This window comes from Anabrus simplex, chromosome 1 (assembly GCF_040414725.1).
Source record: "Anabrus simplex isolate iqAnaSimp1 chromosome 1, ASM4041472v1, whole genome shotgun sequence".
Classification (NCBI taxonomy): Eukaryota; Metazoa; Arthropoda; class Insecta; order Orthoptera; family Tettigoniidae; genus Anabrus; species Anabrus simplex.
In genome coordinates this window covers 866009888-866035778 of record NC_090265.1, presented here as the reverse complement: position 1 = coordinate 866035778, position 25891 = coordinate 866009888, and the positions used below count along the sequence as shown (strand labels likewise).

Sequence of the window (25891 nt, the reverse complement as noted above, 5' to 3'; positions counted from 1 at the left end):
CGCGACAGGTTCATCTTGCACCGTGTCTGACTCAGCATTTTCTGTGCTTTCTTCCCACACTGTGAAGGAACCACCATTGGGAGGGGTTGCACGCACATGTTCCAAGGTTGAGAAACATAACTTTTTCAAATGAAAAGAATCCCATTGTCCTCAAAATTACAGTTTACGGGCTGCTAAAAACTTTCGACATAGCCTGTGTATTGGACATTATAAATTTTCCAGCTAACTCATTCTTGGTTGCCTACATTTTGCCCCAGTGTGCCAATTTGGGCTCATCAGTTGGTAATTAATACACCTACCTAGACTATGGCTAGTGCATACAGTGGAGGCCACTGCGTATGCTACTTGGAGTTACCGGCAGTGGCAATGCACTATGAGACTGTCTCATTTATAAAAACTCATGCCTGCTAAGGCCACCAGATGATAGATATTGATTCCCATAGGAAACTTGGAAAATGTGTAATGTCCAATAACGGACCAAATATATTGGAATTATAAATGTACACATTCGGGGCAAATATTTCAAAATTGCATGCATCTAGGTAGGTGGGCTAGTTACCAACTGACGAGTCCAAATTGGCCCACTGGGGCAAAATGCAGGCAACCAAGAATGAGTTAGCTAAAATTTTATAATGTCCAATAACGGACCAATTATACTGGAATTATAGGAGGTATGTAACTCCACAATTGTCCAGTCCCAAGTCCGGAATGAGAAAGGAGAAGTGTTAGCTGGCTTGGCAACCAGCTATAAAAACTGCTAATGTCGAGTGTCGAGCGGCAGTAAATAACTCGACCCCCCATAGGGGCCTATGGCTTCGGGTGGATGAGCCCCTGTTCGTGGGGTGATGGTGCCCTCAGTGTAGGAAATGACACTGGAACCCATCATCTGTGTTTTTGGCCCAACAGCAAAACAGACGGAGGAACCTCCTTTTTGTGGTTCTCAATGGTCGTGGAGGCGGATGAGGTCATGCCACACGGACTGGCTGTGAAGGTACAACTCAATGGTATTTCGAGTCTGTGGCAGTCTGTTGCAATCGTGGTACTAGAACTAGAACCTGCACATCGCATTTCTTTTGTGCCGCAGGGTATAGTTCCGAGATCATACTGTGTGGGTCACTTCCTTGCAAGCTGTGATCCACCTTAAACAAAATTCCACTTGTAGCACTTTTTCCTGCTGTCACGCCCTTCAACTCAAGTCCAACGGCGATGGGATAAGGATGGTGGAGACAGGTTTTCGGGTGAAACTGGAAGTCTCTAGTTTGGACCTGCACATTGGCAGCAGATGTGTGATGGTCGTCTTTTTGAGACACCCGTGACTACTCAGGAATTTGGTCCTGCGTCTGGGTTTGGGCAGGCCCATTTAGGATCACCGCTGCCCACCATGAATGGGGAAGGCCCTAGAAAATGTGAGCTAAACATCGGTAGTCACACTCTCAGCCGGCTGGGAGGCCGCAACAGCAGGTCACCCCTTATGCGGTTGAAAAACGAAGATTACCAAAACTTTGATTATAGGAACCTGGAATGTTTGAACCCTACTTCATTTGAAAGACAGTAACAGACCTGAGAGAAGAACAACGCTTGTCCCCCATGAGCTTGGACGAATCAACAATGATATTGCTGCCTTAAGTGAAAACAGACTGTCCAGCGGAGATAAACTTACAGAGTTCAGCTCAGGATACACAATCTTCTGGAAGAGAAAAGATGAAGGAGAACACCGCATTCATGGTGTTGAATTCGCTGTGAAGACCACATTGGTGAATGATTATCAGCACACTCCAACCGTTGTCAGCAAAAGGATTATGACTCTCCGAATCCCATTCTCTGGAGCCAAATCTATGACACTCATCTCCGCATAGGCTCCCAGCTTGGACGCTAATGCAGAAGCTAAAGACCAATTCTACTACCTGCTGAGCACTACTATCACCAAAGTACCACCAAGAGACAAACTCTTACTACTTGGCGATTTCAACGCGAGAGTTAGTAAAGATCAATGATGGGGCAATGTGATGGGGAAAACATGGACTTGGCAACTGTAATGCCAATGGTCTACTATTCCTTGGTTTATGTGGTGAACATGAACTCCTGTCTACTAATAGTCAGTTCCGCCTGCCTAATCGCTACAAGACCACTTGGATGCATCTTCGCTCAAAGCACTGGCACATCCTTGACTATATCATCACCAGGCAATGTGATAAAAAAGATATCCTTGTTACAAGGATCGCAAGAAACGTCTATTACTGCTGGACAGATCATAAGCTCCTTTTTTGCCGGTTGAGAATCTCAATCTGTCACAAACCAAAAATATTCATCAACAACCTGCCCAGAAAGAAATTCGATACTTCTGAACTTCAAATTGAAACCATTGCTACAGATTACAGAAATGCAATCTCAAACAAACTGGCTAGTCATCCAGTCAGCAGTGATGGTACAAATCAGGAGTAGACCATGCTTCAGAAGGTCATCACTGAGTCAGCTGAGGAAACAATTGGTTTTGTGAGGAAAAACAGACAAGACTGGTTTGATGAAAATAATGAAATAAAATGTCTGATCAATGTCAAACAGGAAGCCCATCTATCCTATCTTCAAGATCCTTCTTCCAATGTGAAGAAATCACATTTCTTGGAACATAAAGAAACATGTCAGGAACAAATTAGGGAAATCAAGAATAACTGGTGGCAACAAAAAGCTGAAGAACTGCAAAGACTATCTGATGCCAGTGACCTACAAAACTTCTATGCTGGCATAAAGGAGATATATGGTCCAATTCCATCCACCCCGGGGTCATTGAAGACTGCTGACAACTCCATAATTTTAACTGATAATGGAGAAATGTTAGAGCAATGGAAGGAACATTTCTCTGTGCTTCTAAATCGTGGCTCCAATGCTGCTGAGGACTTTCTTCGCAATGTCCCTCAGCAGCCCCAACAACCATGGATGGCAGTTCTGCCCACATACAGAGACTTCACCAAAGCACTCAATCAACTAAAACCAAGAAAGGCTCCTGATCCTGATGAAATCCCTCTGGAAGTAATACAAAATGGAGGTACCTATACACTTGAAGACTATAGACTTTTCACACTCATCCTCTTAATTTGGGAAACCTGAGAAGTACCTGACGACTTGAAGAATGCTACCATCATCACTATCTTCAAGAAAGGCGATCATAGTGTAAGTGGGAACTACCGTGGTTATATCGCTTTTGTCAATTACAGGTAAAATTCTTGCACGAATTCTATTAAACCGGCTCCAAATTATCTCGGAGAGGATTGTGCCCGAGTCTCAATGTGGTTTCCGAACCTCCAGAGGCACAACAGATATGATCTTCGGTGCTAGACAACTCAAGGAAAAATGCAGAAAGCAAGAGCAACCTGTGTATTTAGTTTTCTATGATCTGAAAAAGCCTCTGATTCAGTGCCAAGATTTACTATGTGGAAAGTATTGAAACATTTTGGATGTCCAGAATGTTATGTGGAATTGGTTCAAGTTCATGATGGCATGTCTGAACAGGTTCTTCATGGTAACTCAGTATCAAATTCATTTCCAATCACTCATGGATTGAAACAAGGCTGAATGCTTGCTCCTACACTCTTTGCACTCTACATGGCTACCATACTGCATGAATCATCTGCAAACAATTTAGGCATGGAGATTAGATTTAGTTTTGATGGAGGCCTTTCCAATCTGGCAAGACTCCACTCACAAAGGTGTACTCTAGTTACCCAGGTGACAGAACTGCAGTATGCCGATGACACCGCATCTCCTGCTCTTAACACATGCAGAACTACAACAGAGAGTCAACTGCTTTAAAAATGCATGTGATCACTTTGGTCTTGCCATTAATGTGAAGAAAAAACCCTAAGGTATTTGCACAACCTGCCCCAGGATTAACTCTTCCTGAGTTCAGTATCTCCATCTGGAACGATTGATCACTTTTCATATCTTTGAAGCATCTTGTCTAAACGGTGTACCTGCGAACAAGATGTTGATAAAAGAATTGGGGCTGCTTATGCAGCATTTGGACGGTTAATACAAAGTCTTCATGAATAACAACCTAAAACTCCATACCAACTCATGGTGTACAAAGCTGTTGTCATTTCCACGTTGCTGTATGACTGTGAAACTTGGAAACTCTATCGCTGTGATATCAAAAACGTTGAGCACTTCCACCAACAGAAAATGAGATACATCCGGCAGTTCTCGACAAAGCACAGCTAAATAGCATTGAGGTAACAATCATCGCTCATCAACTGAGATGGTTAGGTCATGTTCACCGCATGGGTGATACCAGGCTTCTCCACAAAATTCTTTATGGTGAACTTTGCTCCGGCAGTAGACCTCATGGAGCCCCTCTTAAACGTTTTAAGGACCAGCTGAAACACATTATGAAGACAACTGGTATAAATATACAGACATGGGAAGAATGTGCTGTGGACCGTTCACTGTGACGGAACATTACATCCACCACTAACAACTTGTTTGAAAGAGAACGCCGCAGACATCAAGAAGCCAAGCGACAAGCAAGAAAACTCCGTCAATTACAACCCCGCCCTTCTGCATCCATCCAGTGTGATTTGTGTGGGCGTATGTTTTATGCCAGGATCAGTCTGTTTAGTCACTGCAAACATATCCATAAACTGAGTTGAACTGCCCAATGTATGCAGGAAGAAGTTATATATACTCGGATCGAGTTAAAGTCCACGACGATATGAGGTATGTGCCGGGCTGTCAGCAGTAAGGTGGCGGGGAATCACGTCAGAAGATGAATTAGCTTTAGTGGAGTTTTTAAAAGTAGGAAAGACCATAATATGAAGATAAAGTTGGAATTCAAGAGGACTATTTGGGGCAAGTATTTGTTCATAAGAAGACGCATTAGTTATTGGAGTAATTTACCAAGAGAGATGTTCAATGAATTTCCAACTTCTTTGAAATTATTTAATAAAAGACCAGGTAAACAACTCATAGGAAATCTGCCACTTTGGTAACAGCCCTAAATGCAGATCAGCTGTAAATAAATAAATATGGAGGAAGATAGGTTACCTAGGACAATGATGAACTTGGCCATGCAAGGTAAGAGAAGCAGAGGGTCACAAGACAAGGGTTTGAATTAGCTTTAAAATATTTATACATAAGAGGGGTACAACTGAATGAAGACGCAGGGATTGTAGAGGTGCATAGTTAACTCACAGAAGCTTGCAGACTATATGCTAAAATGTATAACGATCTATAATGAAGATGCATATACAATGAAACCTGTTTATAATGGAACCTGTACATAGTTGAAACCTGGTGTTACTGGAAACATTCGTGCCCCCTTGAGATTAATATTAAAATTTATACAAAAATACCTGTACTTAGTGGAACCTGCCCAGGGCAGAAACGAAAACAGTTTCTCAGTATACAGCGGAAAATATACCAGTTTATCTTTGGAATTTTTCATTCATAATGAGAGCTGTATTGTTTAAAAGTTTCACATGCTTTTGAATTTCTTTGAATCTTCAAGGAATGCAAGGATATTGGCAATTCCACAAGTTATGTCCAGAAATCAATTCTTGTATATTTAACAAATTGTAGTTGTTACAAGAAATTCAATTTCCTTCAAAACATAAAAAGTGTACCCAGCAACCTAAATTATAAGGTAAAACGGCCGTGACCACCCGGATCCAGGCTCTTAGGACCTACGCTAAGCATCAATACTCTAGTCTGCTCAATACAAAGGATAAGATGAAGTCGCATGTATTTATTAGGACACTAATTAATGAACATGCACTTGAAATTGAGCAAAAGAGAAGCCCAGTAATTCTATTACTAATATAGGCAAATAAATAATTAAAAGACTGCGGCGCAGGGCCCATGAACACTCATCAATAACATAGGTATACACAGGGTAAAGGATACCAGGTTGATGGTATAACTTAAGGACTCTTCTTATATTTATTGGAGTTTTAAGATTATAAGGGGGAATTCCAATCATCTGTAATTATCCCTCCTGAAATCACTCTTGTGATTTATGTTGTTGAATAATATTAATCTAATTTACGTTTCTTCTCATTGCCTTTTTTTCTTTCTTTCTTGTTTACCACAAAATTCGTTATTACAGTATTCTGTTTCCAAGACATTTGCAGCTGGGCAAACATAGCGCCACATGGAGTAAAATAAAAGGGCAATGTCTAAAAAAAAAAAAAAAGTTTATGTCTACCCGGGGCGTTTGACGTTACGATAACAAAATGTCCTTCCACAAAAGAAAAGGAAAGTAATGCACCAGCACACAAAACTGAAGTATTTAAAACAGAAGAGTAAATATCAAACAAGGCGAGATATTTACACAGTCATTCAGCAATCAATCACACAAGTTGAGAAACACAAGAGGGGACAGGAGAAAAGCAAGGAGACCAGAAAGTTACCAGATCCGGTACACAAATAGTCCACATGTAATTAGAGAATAAGATTAATTAGCGCTTCATCAAATACGATGGTAGAATCTCATCACTCAAATACCATACAAATATACATTTTTCTGCAGCAGGTAGAATGTGGTAACAGATATGCGGTGGAGCATGCACGATTGAACCATCGGTTGTGCAAATATATATATATATATATATATATATATATATATATATATATATATACACATTTTTTTGCTGGTTGCTTTACGTCACACCGACACAGATAGGTCTTGCTGGGAGGCCTGGGAGTTGGATGGAAGCGGCCATGGCCTTAATTAAGGTACAGCCCCCCCCCCCCAGCATTTGCCTGGTGTGAAAATGGGAAACCACAGAAAACCATTTTCAGGGCTGCCGATAGTGGGATTCGAACCTACTATCTCCCGGATTAAAACCATCTTCAAGGCTGCCGACAGTGGGATTCGAACCCACTATCTCCCGGATGCCAAGCTCACAGCCGCGTGACCTTGACTGCATGGCCAACTCGCCTGGTACATGCAAGGAAAAGGCCTCTCCAGAAGATCAATGGCACAGTAAAAGAAACAGGCAAAAAACCAAATAACACTAAAATATCTTGCATTGTTTATATTGTAGATACAAGGCACACTGAGAAGGGATAAATGAAAACAAGGATACTGCCACTCGGAATTGGCTGGCAGTATAAGAAAATGAAGAATAAAATTGAAATGACTAAAACACATCAGATAAAGGAAAGCAAAAGGAAACAATATATCAAGTCATCATGCCCGTCAAGATCCCGCATAGATGAGAAGGAAAAAAATTGACTCTCGCATGAGGTTAAGAGACTACTGAACATAAATTATGAACTTTCCACCTGGAACCATGCCTTACATAGGCCTACCATGCAAATTCGGAACTTCTTAGAGTTTTCTGCATAGTTAGGGATAGTATCATAACGCTTATTAAAGGAAACACAATCTTCAATCAGGATTGTAAAAAGTTGCCAAGCTGGTGAACAATATCTTACAGAATAGAATATTAATTCAGGAAAAGATATAATACAAAGGGCATTAGGAAAGTTTTGCAATGTGAGTGAACGCTTTAGATCTTTTCAAAATAATTTTGACCACACTCAATACACTTCTCCATACATCGAAACCAGTCACTGTACCACCTCTGCCACTTTTCTTCGGTTACATTTTCACACGCTTGATCCCATGCTGCCAGAAGCTCCTCGTCAGATGCAAAACACCGCCCGTTCAGCTTCATCTTCACTTCTGAGAAGAGTGCGAAGTCACATGGGGCAAGATCAGGACTGTATGGAGGGTGATCAAGCACAGTCAACACTGATCTGGCAAGAAAATCCATTGTTACCTTAGCACGATGTGCTGGAGCATCGTCATGATGCAAGAGCCAAGTGTTGAGCTGTGACCTTGGACGGAGCTGCTTGAGAGCCTGAATGACCTGAGGCAGACAAGTCTCACTGTACCACTTCACAGTAACTGTCCTCTATGTTTCTAGCACAATCCAAGTCAGGATGCCCTGTTTAGTGAAGAATACTACAATCATCCTTTTCTTCACTGACCTTGACTTTCGCACAGTTACAGTAGTACCCTCCTCTTCAAACAGCCACACCTTGTTCTGGGATTTTGTTGGGACATTGTAATCATAAAGCCAGGTTTTGTCACCTGTAACAATACTATTGACGTTACGCAAAGTCTCATTTTCAGCACCATTTCACTCGATGTGCCCTTTGTTCCTCTGAAAGTGAATGGGGCACCCAAAGGGAACAAACCTTTCTAACATGGAGATGGTCGTGTAGAACTGAATGAATAGCTGGTGCAGAGAAGTGGAGGGTCTCTTCTATCTGCCGATATCTCAACCGCCTCTCTTGCTGCAACATTTTCCTCACAGCTTCAATGTTTTCCCCAGTCACTGATTCAGACGGTCGTCCAGAACCAGGATCGTCTTCAACCCCAAAATTTCCCCTCTGGAACTCTTTATACCAGCAGAAAATTGTTGTCCGATGTGGACAGTCTTTCTCCAGCACAGGAGTCATTTCCTCCAAGCACTGGTCAACAGTTAATCCACGAGCAAAATTGTAGCGGATAATTGCGAGATATTCACCTTTAGACCATACTGACATCTTACCTTGCTTTCAATCCCACGGCTTGGTAACAACTGGTGTGAAGGCTGTGCCTTGCTGTCTTCTAGACCGGTTTTCAACCCTCTTTTCATCCCTCACCATAACAGGGGTGTTCAGCCAACCGTTTTTGCGTATTGCAAAACTTTCCTAGTATCCTTGTAAAAGAGACAACGGAGATCACAAGAGTGATCTCACTGCCGTCTGCTGAAACCACCATATCAAAGTCTTACGGCATTAGTAATACCTAACAGATATTAAAGAGTCAAGAAAAGGTTTCTTGGCTCAAAAGGAGTGAAAAGGAAATTTATTGTAGTGTCTCTCTTGTGTAACGATTAATAGAGTAGAGCATGTTTTAGCATACAGTAGTATGTTGTTTATCGTAAGAGGGCCACAATGTAGTAAAGTGACTAGAAGACATCACAGACTACAGTGCAGAACCCCAGTACACAATAGTGAGTGCTATGTACTGCACCCGTCATGCCGGGCTCAGCTCGGCCGGTGAGCGAGGATCTCCTGGGGTAGATCGTTCGCTTATCGGCTGTGCGAAAATTTTAAGTGCAGGGATAGATAATGAACTAGTGGCAAATGTGAGAAAGCCAAAAAGGTTTCACACATTTATTACAACTACTGCTCTTCTCAAATTCTACAAATAATTTACAAAATCTAGGAACTTTCATATGACTCATCTTCTTTTATGTCGTTACCAACATGGACACTCCATCGATAAATGGAACAGCAAATGCCTGAGCCTGTAAATATAATATTTAGATCTTTAGTTGAAAATTAATTAAATGATTAATAATAATTAATTTGAGATTATCTCTTCCATTAATAATTAAATGATTTGAAAAGAAAATTTCCTTCCTCAATGGACTTCATTTAAATCGAGTTTGAAAATGATCATTTTCACTCCTTTCTAAAAATTAAATTAAAAAAATTTTCTCCCATGAAATTATGGTTGAACCGTCTTCCTTGACCTTTAAACTAGTTAATAAATTCCCTTTCTGGTTCACGAAATAATGTTCCAATTCACAGTAGAAATAAAATATTCTCCCTTAAATGATTTTTACCACTTTTGAAGGGGACATTTTCTCCCTTGGCTGGTTAATGATTTAGTCGGAAGATGAAATCATTAATGCTGGAAATAGACCCTTAACATGTTCCCTGAAAAATTTTAAGTGGTAAACATGTGTCACACTTCTAAGCCGCATTTTCAGCTCTTGTTCCGGCACGTAGCCTCCTGTTGTCCGCTTCTAGTGCTGCGCCCAGTAATCGAAGTTGATCCATTATCTTGTTCTGCATTACTTGACATTCCTCACAGATTTCTTCTTGCAGGTTGACCTGGGTCGATGCATGGTGGTACACTGCATCCTCACTTGCATCCCATGACGTTTCCTCTTCCGCCATAGTGTTGACTTGGGCATCATTTACTGGTTTAGGGCAGTTGTAGCTTCGTAAATTTGAGGCATTATGAATTCCCTCATAGCTCTTATCAAGACTTTGAATTTTATAGGCATTGTTCCCATATACTCGGATAATTTTGTAAGGACCGACGAAAAGAGGTGCGAATTTCGCGTAGAATTTGCTGGTAGGTTCCGAAATGGCTGTTTTTTTTTAAGAGAACATATTCATTCAGTCTTAGGGGTCGATGAAACTTTTTATCCCTTACTCTCCGTTGTCTGCGCTCAGCTTGCTCCCGTAATGAAGTAGCAGCTTTTTGAACGTTCTCCTCTAGTGTTGGCCTTAAGCTACCGGGGCATTGAATGATGTTATCCCAAGGTCGATTTGGCAGTCGGTCGAAATGGAGACTAACAGGGATTTGTGCCGTAGCCTCATGCACAGTATTGTTCAAACACTCCATCATTATAGGTAGAGCGTCGACCCATAACCAATGTGTATTTCCACAATAAATCCTGCAGAATTTAGCTAGTTCCTGCATCACCCTTTCTGCCGGGTTGCTTGAAGGATGGCGGATAGAATTCAGAATGTGTTTAATCCCAAGCTGTTCCATGGCTTCACGAAATTCTGTAGATGTAAATTGGGACCCATGGTCAGTGAGTAGTGCCTCTGGCTTTCCCATATCTGGAATCAGATTACGAGTGATGCGCCGAATTATTGATTTCGAGTTAGCTTTCTGGATCGGGTACAAAGTTACGTATTTTGAAAACACGTCGACGGTGACGATGACATGCCGGTTGCCTCGCTTCGATGTCGGGGCGGGTCCAAATAGGTCCATTGCGTATAGTTGTTTAGGCTTAGAAGGGATGATCGGAATGGGACTGTGTTGGAGCAGATGGGAGCTCGGTTTCACTCTCTGGCAGATGTCACAAGTTCGGACTAAGTTTCTTACAATTGACCGGAGTTTGTCCAATGTAAACTTTTCTTGTATCGTAGCTAGCGTCTTGTCAATGCCACCATGGCCGGTGATTCTGTGAGCATGCCATATCAATGGCTCACGTAATTTGGAAGGTACCACTACTTTCAGCTTCGATTTCGCTGTATCCACAAATTTAAATAAAGTACCATCTAAGTATTGGTACCGGGACACTTTCCTTCTTATTCTTCTGTACCCAGGGTCCTTAGGTTTAATTTTGTTTGGCTCTCTGGTATTCTAAGCTCTCGGCGCCGACCATATCAGGATTGACGTCTTGGTCGTGGATAGCACGGTGCCATTTCCGTAGTTCTTGGCTGGACTGTTGGAGTTCGCGGAGATATTTTTCACGCTCTTCTTGCCTCCAGTTCCTCTTCCGGTTTTCAAGTCTGCGGTCGTTTGGTTCTCTTCTCCAGCGATCTCTGTTATTTTCATACGGCCTTCTTCGATTGTTCCGCCGGTAGTAATTCCATTCTCCTTCGTTCCTATAGCCTGGTCTTGGAGAACGATCCCTGGACGGTCTTCCCTCATTTTCACAATTCCAGTTTCTCCCTTGGCCGGTAAGGTTCCTGTCGTCTGGTCGATTGACAGTTGCATGGAACACCTGTTGTTCTGGATTCGTACTTCGCCTAGATGGTTCCCTGGATGTCATATCTAGCTGCCTGAGAATGGCCTCAGCTTGAATCGCCGTCTGAACGTTTGAGGCTATCATAATCCTTTGTATATCCGCAGGTAGCTGTCTTACAATGACTTTTATTAGTTCAGTTTCTGTTGGTGGTGCATCTAGCTCACGCAATTTGCGTAATTGGCTTGAAAAAAATTCTGAAAAGCGCGTGGGCGTGGATAGAGCATATTTCTTGGCGTACAGTTCTGTCTTAAGCTGGTCCTGAATATCTGAATTCCAGTACTTCTCTAAAAATGCTCTTTTAAAACCTTCAAAATCGTCAAACGAATATCTGAAGGCTGTAAACCACGTCAACACTGAGTTTTCTAGGTATCTTTCGGTCACTCGTAGTTGGCGCTCTACAGGAATCTTATTGTCCCGGAAAAACTCCTGCAATTCGTTAATGAAACTCTTGGGGGTTATTCCTTTTATATTATTAAATTTCTTTGGGTGATCCTCATGTAATCGTATTATATTCACGATTTGGGTTTGACCAGAAGTGTTAAGTTGACTCGTTTCCCCTCTAACAGGTTCTAAAAATGGGTTAGTGGTATTTACAGGAATGTTTAGAATTACTCTTTCATCGCTCTTGGGAGTTGAGAATTGGACTTCCCCAGATACACGTTTCTCCAGTTGCCCCTGCCGTTCTAACAGAGTATTAGCCACAATGTTATTACTTTCGCCTTGTAACTTGAGTAGCTTTAGTTCCTTGGCAAGCTCCTGTATTCCTCCCTGTAATTCCTGTTTGTAGGCTTCCGAGCTGGCTCTAACTTCACTTATTTCCTTGTCCACGGTCGTTTTCATTGTTTTAAGACTCTGCTGGGTCTCCTCGATCGTCTCATAAAAGTATTCGAGTCGTTCCGAATTAGTGACCTGGGCTACCTTAATTTCGGCTATTACGCCCTTCCCCACTTGTTTTACCGTTTCATAGATTTCGGTGAACTTCCTGCCCCATGCGGTTTTAGTTGCAGACAAGTCCTCGGCATTGTCACTAATTTTCTCCTCAATGGTCTGAAAATTTCCCTTCACTTCGTCCTTGTACTGGTCTAGTCTGTGCAGTATTCCTGTCTGTACTTTGGCTAGCCTCTCGCTAAACTCATTTGACATAGCTGACATGGAGTTATCGATTCCGGCCTGGATTTCCCCTTTTAGATTGGAAAACTTTTGCTTGACGGACACCAACTCACTTTGGACCGATGCTAATTTTCCGTTAAATAATTTAACGTCCATGTGCAATTTCCTAAGTTTTCGTCTGTCCTAGTTTGAATTTCCTCCAGGGCATCCTTAAGATCCTGTTTTAGTTTGTCCTGTCCTGCATTCAGTTTTTCCGTTAATTTAAGTTCTAACTGAGCATTATTTTCAGTCAATTTGAGTTCTAGTTGAGCATTATTTTCACTAATCTCACGCTTTAACAATTCACTGTTCTCACTTAACTCAACTTTTAACTCCTGTTTCAATAAATTACCGTTTTCATTTAACTCAACCTTTAACTCCTGTTTCAATAAATTACTGTTTTCACTTAACTCAACTTTTAACTCCTGTTTCAATAAATTACTGTTTTCACTTAACTTTTGTTCTAAACTATCTTTCAAGTCTGCAGTCACTACATCTAGGAGCCTGCGAAGGTCCTCCATAGTAACAGTACTCATTCTTATTCGAGACAAATGGCAGTTCAGACATTGGACGGACAAGGTTCGATGGTCTAATACCCGAATTCAGATCGACAGTCACGTGTGGATTGAAGTCACAGTCATAAAAGAAGATTATTATCGCATAAAATAATATTTTATAATTTAAGTCCAAACTATGCGGGAATCTGCCGCAAAAAAAGATAAATTTTGAAAATATCATCCAGATTTTGTTTATAATATAGCACCAAGGCCCTTCCTAACCTTTAACACGAGCGTAGTTCGCCACAAAAATTTGGGCTAATAAATGTCACAATGTAAACCTGAGAAATTTTAATTTGCCACTGCATCTTGTTTTCATCCAAATTCTGGACTACAAGATCGAGTTCTCTTATTGGTACAGCCAATAAATCGGGCCTTAACACGTTGGCCGCCAAATCTATACCTGCACCCGTCATGCCGGGCTCAGCTCGGCCGGTGAGCGAGGATCTCCTGGGGTAGATCGTTCGCTTATCGGCTGTGCGAAAATTTTAAGTGCAGGGATAGATAATGAACTAGTGGCAAATGAGAGAAAGCCAAATAGGTTTCACACATTTATTACAACTACTGCTCTTCTCAAATTCTACAAATAATTTACAAAATCTAGGAACTTTCATATGACTCATCTTCTTTTATGTCGTTACCAACATGGACACTCCATCGATAAATGGAACAGCAAATGCCTGAGTCTGTAAATATAATATTTAGATCTTTAGTTGAAAATTAATTAAATGATTAATAATAATTAATTTGAGATTATCTCTTCCATTAATAATTAAATGATTTGAAAATAAAATTTCCTTCCTCAATGGACTTCATTTAAATCGAGTTTGAAAATGATCATTTTCACTCCTTTCTAAAAATTAAATTAAAAAAATTTTCTCCCATGAAATTATGGTTGAACCGTCTTCCTTGACCTTTAAACTAGTTAATAAATTCCCTTTCTGGTTCACGAAATAATGTTCCAATTCACAGTAGAAATAAAATATTCTCCCTTAAATGATTTTTACCACTTTTGAAGGGGACAGTACCTTATGTCATAGCTGCCTCTGTGGATCAGTGGTAGAGTGTCGGCCTCCGGATCCTAAGATAGTGGGTTCAAATCCGGCGGAGGTAGTCAGATTTTTGAAGGGCGGAAAAAATCCATTTGACACTCCATGTCGTACGATGTCGGCATGTAAAAGATCTCTGGTGACACAGTTGATGTTTAACCGACAAAAATTATTAAATCTCAGCCATAGACACCCAAGAGAGTTTTGGTTTACTCGGTCTGCCATCTAGTAGGCCTAGAGTAATACAGAACGTCGAAATTGTCGAGCAGACAGCCAGATGGTGTCAAACTGAAATGTGCACACGGTAGCTGAGGCCATATGACTTATTACCTTACATCACGCATACCTGTTCTCAACAGAAACCTGTACGCAGTGGACAAGAAACATGGTACCATGAGATTATGTTGTGTACAGGTTTCATTGTATCTATATGTAATGTAATGTTATGCATGTACTTATTAAGACCTCTCATTCATGTGGATTAAAGGGGGTGGACGGCCATGAATGTAGTCATGGTGAAATATGTAGTTCGGTGCACAGAACTATTGTAGAAGAATGATATTCTATTATGTGTATTCGTGACGAATCAGTAGGCTAAGATGTCTATTGTAGTTGATGTACTGTATGGTTGAAAATAATTATTACAAAGTAAACAAATTAGGAACTAGATATTAAATGAATTATAATACTTGCTTTACACTAGTATCAACAGTGGAATTCTATGAAATTAATACATCTAATTGCACGCAAGACTTTAAATGACAAATAAACATAAAGCTGATCTTCTTCTTCCTAGCATTTTCCCACTGGTGCAGGGTCCGTTTTTTTAATCCTTGCTCGCCATTTTGCACTATCTTGGGCATAGTGGTGTCTCAAGTTGAGAGTTTTCATGTCAGCATTGACTGTGTCATGCCAGCGCTGGTGTATGGTGTCGTTTCTGACATGATGCAGGAGTGTGATGCCCAGAGACCAACAGAGTATAAGCATTTCCATGCTATGTAACTGGCGCCCTGTAGCTTTGTCAGCTGGTCGACATTCAACACCGTATAAAGCAAGAGGACGCGCTACTACACTGTATATTTTGGTTTTCAGATATAGTGGCACCCCTCTGTCGTAGAGTTTGCCTATGACTTCCCTCCATCTCATCCAAGTTGTCTTGATCCTTCTTCGCACCTCATCACCTATCCTACCATCAATCTGTATGCAAGATCCTAGATTCCTGAAGCTTACAGTCTTCGGCAAGGTCTCTCCAACTTGGATTGAGCTGTTGCTTGGGATGGTTTCCAGTTAATCGGTCTTCTATTTGTTCAGTCTAAGACCGTAGTGTAAGAGACAGCTGTTCCAATCTTTAACTTGACACTGCAATCCTCTTCTGTTATCAGCAAGTGCAACATCATCTTCATATTAGGGAGTCCTAGGGAGACTCCTCTGCAGGTCTTGTGTGATTGTGTCCATGATGAGGACAATGGAAACAGTGCGAAACCTTCATGTATACCAACTTTCACTGTAAAATTCTCTGAGATGCTGACAGCGCAAGTATAAGACTTGTGGTGTTCATGTATATATATCCAATTGATAAGCATTTCCCTCCCTGTGCATGGGGGCATTAGAATCACACCCACAGTATCCCCTGCCTATCATAAGAGGTGACTAAAAAGGGGACCCAGAGGCTCTTAAACTTGGGAGCATGGGTTGGTGACCACGGGGTCCTTAGCGGAGTCCTGGCATTACTTCCACTTACTTGTTCCAGGCTCCTCACTTTTATCTATCCTATCCAGCCTCCCTTGGTCAATTCTTGTTCTTTTCTGATCCCAACGGTATTAGGTCACAAGGCCTAGGGAGGTTTTTTTTATTTTCACGCCCTTCACGGTCCTTGTCTTTCCTTGGCCAATTACCTTCATTTTTCGAAGTGTCAGGCTCCATTTTTTCTCTCTGATTAATGTTAATAGAGGATGGTTGTCGAGTTGTACTTCCTCTTAAAACAATAATCACCACCACTGATAAGCATTTCTGGTAAACAATGGTCATGAAGTGTATACCAGATCACACTATATAGATACGGTCGAAAGCCTTTTAAAGATCAAGGAAGACAATATCCAGTGGCTGTTGTTTCTCTCAACGCTTTTCAATGAAGCCGCACTTGTTGGTACTAACGATGAGAATGTATGCATTTGTTGATCAAGGATCCTCTTAAAAATCTTCATTGTGTGTGACAGGAGGTGAATTAGACAGTAATTTGCACATTCTGCTGGATCACCTTTCTGCTTAAAGATAGACACAGTTATGCTTGTAGCCCAATCACTGAGAACAGAGTCAACTAAGGCATTAAAAAGTTGGTCAGCCAGTTAATCGCAGGTTTTTTAAATTCCTGAAACTTCCAGAAGTCTGCCAAAAAGTCACGGGCGCTTTTTGGTTCTTCATACTCCTGGTGGTGCTGGTGACTTCCTCTGACGTGTAAGAGAGGACCTGCTGTTTGATTATCTTCTGGAATAGGAGGATGTGGGAACTAAAAGTTGAAAATCTCTTCAAAGTGTTGTTGCCAATGTTTGATGATGTCCTGTTTGTTCTGCGATCGCTTTTGTCTCTTATGCACACGTAGCGATCAAAATCCTGTGCTGACTCTGTTTTAATTTTGGTCAGTCGGAAGATATTTATCTCTCTCCTTCCTCTGAATCCAGTGTTGTATACAGGTCATTATAGTGACTGCACCTGGCTTCAGAGAGAGCTTTCTTAGCCTCATGTTTGGCTGTGACATTTCTTTTCCTGTTCTCTGGAGTCTTTTGTGAAACCCAGTTTCTACAGGCTCTCTTCTTTTCATGCAGATATAAACATCAAGAAATGTGGGTCGAAAATCAAGAAGTTAGCATCGTGTGCTATTTGTTGCTAACATACTTTTGTCAGTTCAAGATATTTTGTAATACAACAGAAGATATTACTTGCAAATTAACATGAAGATGGAGACAATGCATCATTTAATGGTGTGGCAACCACCAGACGTGGAAGTGATGGATTGTTGATACACTGTCAACTTTCAACCAAGGGAATAGAGAATGAAGCTACGGTCAGATAAGTGGATATAAATTTATTTTCTTAGTGTCTTTTCTTTTAATCAACTTGTGTAAAATTTCTGTCCTCACTGGATATTTTACGTTGTGTATTTATGTGATTTATTCTGTATTTTAGATAGGCATAATAATGCATGTGAATTAATTTGAAGGAGACTTTAATGGATCCGTAATGATAAAGCAAAGCAAAGTCACCTGCGTACAGACCATGAATGTCCTTGGAGGAGTGGAAGGTAACGGCTTCCACCATTGTTAACCTCGGCACGTGATGGGGTAGAGTGGTTAGCTCTATGCTCGGCCGCCTTTGCCCCCAGGAATTAACCTGGTACCCATTTTTGATGTAGGCTGAGTGAACCTCAGGGCCATATGCATCTCTGGAAGTGGAAATCTTGTTTCTTAAATTTTACGACTTCCTGGCGGGGATTCGAACCCACGTCCTTCCAGGCGGACCAAGCACGCTTTTACCGCCTTGACCAGGCATAAAGGAGATAAGTATTATTTCTATGGACAGTTGTTGGATTCAATACTTTGTGAATTCCCCTAAATTTTGTAGATAAATATATTGTCATTTTAAAATGTGACTAGAATAATGAGGTGTTGATGGGATCCTAAGATGCCAAGTTCTTTTCAAATTTCAACACTGCACACATCATGAAATATTCAGGGAATAAATGTTGTGACAGAGTCTGCCAATAAATGGGAAACGGTTGGAGAAGTGTAGGAAGTTCTTAAGTTTATTATTAAAGTTTTAGTGGACAATATTTGAAAAGGTATGGATAAGGATGTTAGAGAACGTAGTTCTTGAGTAATGTAATTTCAAATGTGATTAAATTTTGATAATGTGAATTTTTGAATAAATATACATGATATTTAACGAGTGTCTTAGAAGAGGATAAATGACGACTATCTGAGTAAAAGTAGCAAGGAATCTTAGAGTAATTAATCATTGAGGAATCTTTTTTTTTTTTTGCTAGTTGCTTTACGTCGCACCGACACAGATAGGTCTTATGACGACGATGGGACAGGAAATGGCTAGGAGTGGGAAGGAAGCGGCCGTGGCCTTAATTAAGGTACAGCCCCAGCATTTGCCTGGTGTGAATATGGGAAACCACGGAAAACCATTTTCAGGGCTGCCGACAGTGGGGTTCGAACCTACTATCTCCTGAATACTGGATACTGGCCGCACTTAAGCGACTGCAGCTATCGAGCTCGGTAGAGGAATCTAGTGGATATAAAATCCACGTATGTGAATGAAAAGAATTATCGGTGACCCTTATCTGTAGCATCTGTGTGAAATTTATTATCACAGTTGAGATCTCTATAATTTAGCCAATTTTAGTTGAGGTATAGCTACGCACTTGTTAGGAGTGACTTATCTTCTTCATGTGTCAAAATTCAATTAGCTCAGATCAAATCAAAGCAAGATGAGAATAACAACAAGATACCAAAGTCTTTAGATAAATCCACACGTGTGGATAAATTAGTTGAAGAACTACATTTATGTTTCTGTTGTAGAGATGTTTTATGCAGCTTGTTTTCTTTGATCAGTTTTACAGCTGTTAAGTTTGTTTTCATTTTAACCCAGGGCGATGTTGGTTATGTCAAGATCATGATCATGATCATCATCATCATCATCATCATCGTTTTCCAACTCTAGTTTGCTGGGTAAGGTGTACAAAGCGCTCGCCATCTCTTCCTGTCTGCATAAATCTTCTGTTCCAGGACATCTTCCCATTTGAGATCTCTCTCTTCTACACCTGATTTCACTGTGTCTATCCAGCGTTTCCTTGGCCTTCTCCTTGGACTCTTTCATTGGACAATAAGGTCGAAGTATTGTCTGGCACGTCTCTCACTCTTCATTCTCATAATGTGCCCATACCACTGACGTCTACGCTTCTTTATTATAATGGCAATAGGGACCTCATTGCCAGCTACCTTCCAGTTTACTTTATTCTTGATACAGGGTTATTTTTGCTTTTTGTGGTACAGTATTTTACAGTCTCAGAGTAGATATCTGACTTGATTGTAAAAGTTTGACACTTTCTGTGTCCTGCCAAGTATTTCCTGCTTGATAGTGCTGTCTTTGGAGATTGTGCCTCCGAGGTACTTGGAGTGAGAAACTGATTCTAATTTTGCTCCTTCCAAAAAGAGCTTTAAGTCACGATGCATGCTGGAATTTACAAGGACCAATTGCATCGTTCTAATCATCGTTTCATTTTACTTCATAGGAATCGTGTTTCATATTGTTATTTTCTTTTCTTTTGAATGAGAATATACATTACATCAGATGGCAGATAAGTCTAGACAACCATGTACTTGAATAATCATGCCAGTAGGTAAATGGGAAGCTTCCCAAATTTATTTATAAAACTGGAAAAAATTGAATAAATTAAATAAATTAAATCACTGACAACAAAGTCAACTAAAGCACTGAAAAAAGTTGGTCAGCCAGTTAATCGCAGGTTTTTTAAAATTCCTGAAACTTCCAGGAGTGTGCCAGAAAGTCACGGGTGCTTTTTGGTTCTTCATACTCCTGATGGTACTGGTAACTTCCTCTGTTGTGTAAGGCCGAGTGCACATCGAGCGCTTCGCATAGTGTGTAGCGTGTTGCTCAACGCTAAGCGTCACACTAGGCGTAACCAGTGCTTTGTTGCTATGCCAGGTGTTCACACAGCCCGCGCTCTGCTGCGCTGAACGCCTACCTTACAGCTAAGCGAAGCGCCAGACAACGTGCAGTGTTGGTTAATTGCTTAGCGTTACATAGCTTGTTCTGAAGCTATGGAAGAAGAAATTATTCATGCAGTGTTTCAAAGAGAAGAAATATGGATCCCAAGACACAAAAACTATAAAAATGTAACTGTTTTGCAAAATAAGTGAACTTACGTATCTACAACAGTTTTATCGCATTCCTACAGTAAACATATACAGTAATAGTACTTCTACTGTCACACTTTACTGGGCTTAACATTGTGACAGGATGAAATTGCGTATGGATTTTAGTGTTGGAAGTGTCCGAGGAGAAGTTTGGTTTGCCAGGTGCAGGTCTTTTGAATTGACGCCCGTAGGGGACCTGCGTCGTGATGAGGATTAAATGATTATGAATACACACATACACCCAGCCCCCGTGCCAATGGAATTTACTAATTATAATTACAATTCCCGACTCTGCCGGGAATCGAACCCGGGACTCCTGTGATCAAAGGCCAGTACGGTAACCATTTAGCCATGTAGCCGGACACTTTGTGACAAAGTGCATAGAATCTATAATTTTGCAAATGGAGGGTGGTAACATGAAGAATATCACTCTACAGGCTAGGAGTGGGCTTGGAAGTAAATATAATATTCATCACACATTTACTTCACTTTTGTTACGATGATAAATTGTGTATGCTAATTGTAACAGTATTGTAAAATACTATTTATAATTATTTTATAAAGAGCATGATTTAGCCGGAAATTAAATTTCCACGTGTTTGCTGCACGGTGTTCCTGGACAATTGGGAAAATTGAATTTCTCTCAATACTTCTCTGCTACTTATCGCCACATTTCAGTTGTAGGGTTTGGAAGGTCAAAAGGTATTTTTTGTCATTCTTATGTAATCATAAAATTTATCGCCATAAAGTCTTGCATCTCTGTACAAACGATGGAATTCTCCGAAAGTAATTCGTTCTTCATTAAATTCATGAATCCACTTTCGATTCTTCTTTCTAATTTTTAATTTTAGGTAACTGTTATCCATCAGTAAACTGTTTCTAGTGTACTTGGATAACGGCATTAGTTTGTGACGACCCTAAAACGCCTCGTGCCAAACTAAGCTGAGAGCATGGCGTAGAGTTTTCGGTGTGAACAGCAAGCACGCCTTGTGCTATGCATAGCATTTCACGCTACACACTATGCGAAGCGCACTCGGTGTGCACGCGGCCTAAGATGGTGGTGGTGATGATTATTGTTTTAAGAGGAAGTACAACTAGGCAACCATCCTCTATATAACACTAATCAGAGGGAAAAATGGAAGGGATCCGACACTTCGAAAAATGAAGATATCGGTCAAAGAAGGGCCATGAAGGGCGTGAAAATTAAAGACTCCCTAGCCCTCGCAAACCTAATAGCGTCGGGGTCAGAAAAGAACAAGAGTTGACCAAGAGAGATCGGATAGGATAGATGAAAGTGAGGAGCCTGGCACAAGTAAGTGGAAGCAATGCCAGGACTCAGCTGAGGGCCCCGTGGTCGCCAACCCACGCTCCAAAATTCAGAGCCCTGGAGCCCCTTTTAGTCGCCTCTTACGACAGGCAGGGGATGCCGTGGGTGTTATTCTACTGCCCCCACCCACAGGGGGAATGCAGCCTAAGAGAGGGCCTGCTGTTTGATTATCTTCTGGAATAGGAGGATGTGGGAACTCAAAGTTGAAAATCTCTTCAAAGTGTTTTCTTCTTATGAGAAGGAATTTTTCCATAAAAGACAATAAGAATTTCTTCTGATAACTATGAGCTTATGGATCATGTCTGTCTGTTAGGTCATCAGCCCAGAGGCTGGTTGGATCCTCAAATAGCACCACCAAAGGTTATGCTTTTATAAGGAAACCACAAAACCCAATGGCAGCACCAAAATGAGGCGTACTAGGCAAGACGAGGAGTGCGGTAGTTTGCCATTGCTTTCCTCACTGGGTCAGAAAGTGCTATTACAGCACGACTGACCCTATGAGCAACACTTTTCATAACACTCGGATGCACTAGTCGTGCTCTGAATGTCATTACTCAGCACCACCCATACCCCAGCAACTTCCATATTGTCACAGCCATGATGAGACTGGAACTTCGGTGAAAGCTACACTTTACTCTGGCATGTGCCAAGAGATGGATAATTATATAATTGAAATCCATGCTGATATTATAATTGTGTTACCAAAGTAATTATAAGATTTAATGAGACTCAATTTTTGTTAATATTTAATTGCCACTCTATGTTGTAAATGGGCCAATTGATACTACAGTCTGTAACTTATCTTCTTATTATGTTAAAACAAAGCCATTTATTGTCACTGTCATTGTAAGATACATCAACATCCACCCGTTTAATTTATTCAATTATTTTCCATTTTTATAAATAAATTTTGGAAGCTTTCCAATTACCTACAGGCATGATTATTCAAGTACATGGTTGTCTAGACTTATCTTCCATCTGACGTAATGTATACGGTAACGATAAGGCAATTAGCTGTGATGAAGTTACCCTTATAACTGTCACCACCGAGGTGAGTCCCATGACTTGATTCAGTTGCCATGGTAAAATAAAATGATGATAAACAGGTAACTTCCCAGGAGCTCAACATTCAAGCGCATCATACAGGTGCAGTATGTAAGTATGTATGTATTCTCAAGAACCTTTTGGTTTTAAGGTCATCCTTTTATTGATAATCAAGTAGGAAGTTATCATGACTTATATACCCAATCAAAGAAAAAGTTGAATTCAATTCTGGATGTCAGAGGTAAAGTATCATAAGTAACATTTTACTAACTTTACAGGAACAGAAAGGTGTTGAGGCACATATTTTACTACCTTTAAGGTCGAATTGACAGTTCTGACCATGATAAACTATCGTCAAAGCCAATACGATAAGGAGTGCGGCGGATGGCATAAGGTTGAACTGTGGTACGATCATTTACCACTGTTTTTTCACTGAGTTCACCTTGTACATGCGATAGTATCACATAGCTTATCTTCATTCCTGGGAAGCATACACATGCAACAGTGTACCCATAAGACGACACAAGCAAAACAAGTCACATACGATAAACACCTCAAAATCGTTGTTTTTGCATTTATGATAATATTTACCTGACGTCCAGAATTGTAAACATTAGGCCTACAAGTACTAAAATCTTACCTTTACTATACCTGAGTAGACTGAAAAATCAGAGACAAGTAAGATTATTTTAAGTATTTCTTCAAACTCATGGTAGACTGTTTATACTTACGAATGGTGTGCCATGTGTTCATCAAACTTATCCAAGTCCATAAACTTTTCTGGGCAAAAATCACAGGCCACTGGTAATTCTACATCTATGTTGTGAAGCTCCAATATTGTATCTAGGCTTACTCTGACACCTAGTCCTCCTTCATCTTCATTGTTATCTTCTCCTCCTACATAATGACATTCCTGAGATTTTTCGTTCAGCTCCACATCCATTGCCTCAAACTCATCTTTACTTTGCAGTGGAGATTGGTTATTCTGAAGCATTTCAGTCCTGAAATAAATGCAACAGCATTAAAACCTTTCCGGGTGGACACTCCTTTGCACAGGGTACCTTACATTAGAAGAATCAAACTTTATAATTTACCCATACTGTACACTCCTTTAACTAGTATACCGAACGCCCTCAATCCTGGAAATTGAAAACAACAACAACAATAACTACTACTACTAATACTACTACTACTACTATAATATTAATATTAATAATAATAATAATAATAATAATAATAATAATAATAATAACGAAGAAAAGAAGAACACCAAAAAATAGACTGAAACCAATAAACCAGCCAGAAGAGATAACACGAGGACATAGAAAGAGTGAACAAGGGCTCAAGAATGACAAGACTAAAAGAAATGATCAGACTTCAGCTAAAATGATTAAATGAGGAGGTACCAATCTGTTAGCAAAAGTAATCAGCCTAGGAAAAAGAGATTATACCAAAAGATTGGAAGAGGGCAACCATGTTCTCTCTTCAAGAAAGGAGATCCCAAAGATACGAACAACTATAGAGGAATTTCCCTGCTTTCAGTTGCATAAGAGATTGTTTCAAAACTCCTATTAAACAGTAGAAAAACATGCAGGAGGCCAGACCGGTAAATACCAAGCAGGGTTCTGAAAGGGCAGATCATAAATCAAAGTGATATACTATACATCCTTAAGTCCATTGTAAGGATTAGGAAACTAAGACACAAACACTTGATTGTGATCTTTGTTGATTTCCAGAAGGTCTATGACTCAAAAGACACAGAGTTTGATACTAGAAACGCGCGCAAACACTGAAGCTAAAGTACGGTTCCAAGGAAAGGTATCAGAAACATTCAAGATTAGAAAAGGAGTAAGAAAGGGCGACAACCTCTCCCTGATATTATTTAACTTCAGAGCTTGTTACAAATATAGGATTGTGGCAGAGTTTAGTAAATTCACAGAGGCATGCAGTCTGAATGCTAAAAGACATAACAATCTATAATAAAGATGTATGTATGTACGTATGTCGGCATGTATATATGAAAATTCAACCACTGTACTCATCAGAAGTTGAATCTTGGGACACCAAGATAGAAAGCTTTAATATATACATACATAAGACTGCCGATTATCCAGCCTAATATGACAGAAGCACAGGCTGGATAACAAAGAAGCTGGATAGGCCAGAGTTTTATAAATACTCGCTTCCTGCCCCACCCATACCTTTGAATACCCTTTGATACCAAAACCCACCCGTATTAATATTTTCTGACATCTTAAAACAGGCCTGTACTTCATAAATGTTTGTTATGTACAATACTTTTTAAAAATTTATCACAAAAAGAAAGTCCAAGAATTAAAATGTTGTACACATTTTAAGATAAATTTTATAATGTATGTAATATATCTATGAGTATGTATATAATGCAAGAAACATAAAATCGTGTACACTGCACAGTACATACAATTTTAACCCATTAGTGCCTGAATTAATTTTTTTCTGAGATTTGCTTACTTATTGTGTTTTGTAGCATGTTTGAGACCAAAATAAACTAATAAAACAAGTTTCAGAATTTTGGAATCGCTAGGTCATAAGATATTTGACGTTGCCATATGGTAACGCTAGGCGTTTGCACTACCTATTTTTAAACAATGAGTTTTGAAAGTCGAATTTAGGTTGCAAAGTGGGTTTTTTTTCGTTTTCGTGCAATAACAATGTTGAAATATCTTAGCATTATTTATTGTAAGAATATGGAATATCAGTTTTTATTCACACCACGGTAAAAAAGTAGAATTATTGAACAAAGGAGAAAATATTTGTTTACAGTATATAGACACATATGTACAGTTCATTGCCTGTCAAAATAAAACACTCACTGGAACAATAGAATAAAATAAAAAATACGAAGAAGAAGAAGAATCAAAGAACTTCAGATGCAGTTACAAACTATTAGTCTATACTTTCGGAGGCATATAAAAGCCCACCCTCAATACTTGCGCGTTAGCCACAGAGATAGAGAATGACAATCTTTCACTGTCTTCATATCATCCTGCGTGTCCCAATAAGAACGCTTGGAGGGCAACCTATTATATCCAGAAATGAAAAGTATGGCGACAAAGCAACGAATTTCATCAGAAGTTATTTGTGGGTCCATACAATTTGAAAACACCCCATACATTTTAGACTCTCGAACTAAATGTTCGATCAGCTGGTTATCTGTAAACAATTAAAAAATGTCAATAACAGTCATGGATTTTCACTTGCTATAACTAGGCTCCGGAAATGTCAACAGTCGCCC

At 40.1% G+C, this 25891-nt stretch overlaps 1 protein-coding gene across 1 annotated transcript in view; it reads right to left on the bottom strand.

Moving 5' to 3' along the window:
• LOC136857659 (zinc finger protein 836) overlaps positions 1 to 25891 on the bottom strand; it is a 66896-nt gene that overhangs the window by 22126 nt on the left and 18879 nt on the right. The window contains exon 2 of the mRNA XM_067136484.2: positions 23346 to 23615. Coding sequence (XP_066992585.2) covers positions 23346 to 23608 — 263 coding nt within the window. The 5' untranslated portion in view covers positions 23609 to 23615. The remainder of the gene's footprint in view (positions 1 to 23345; positions 23616 to 25891) is intronic.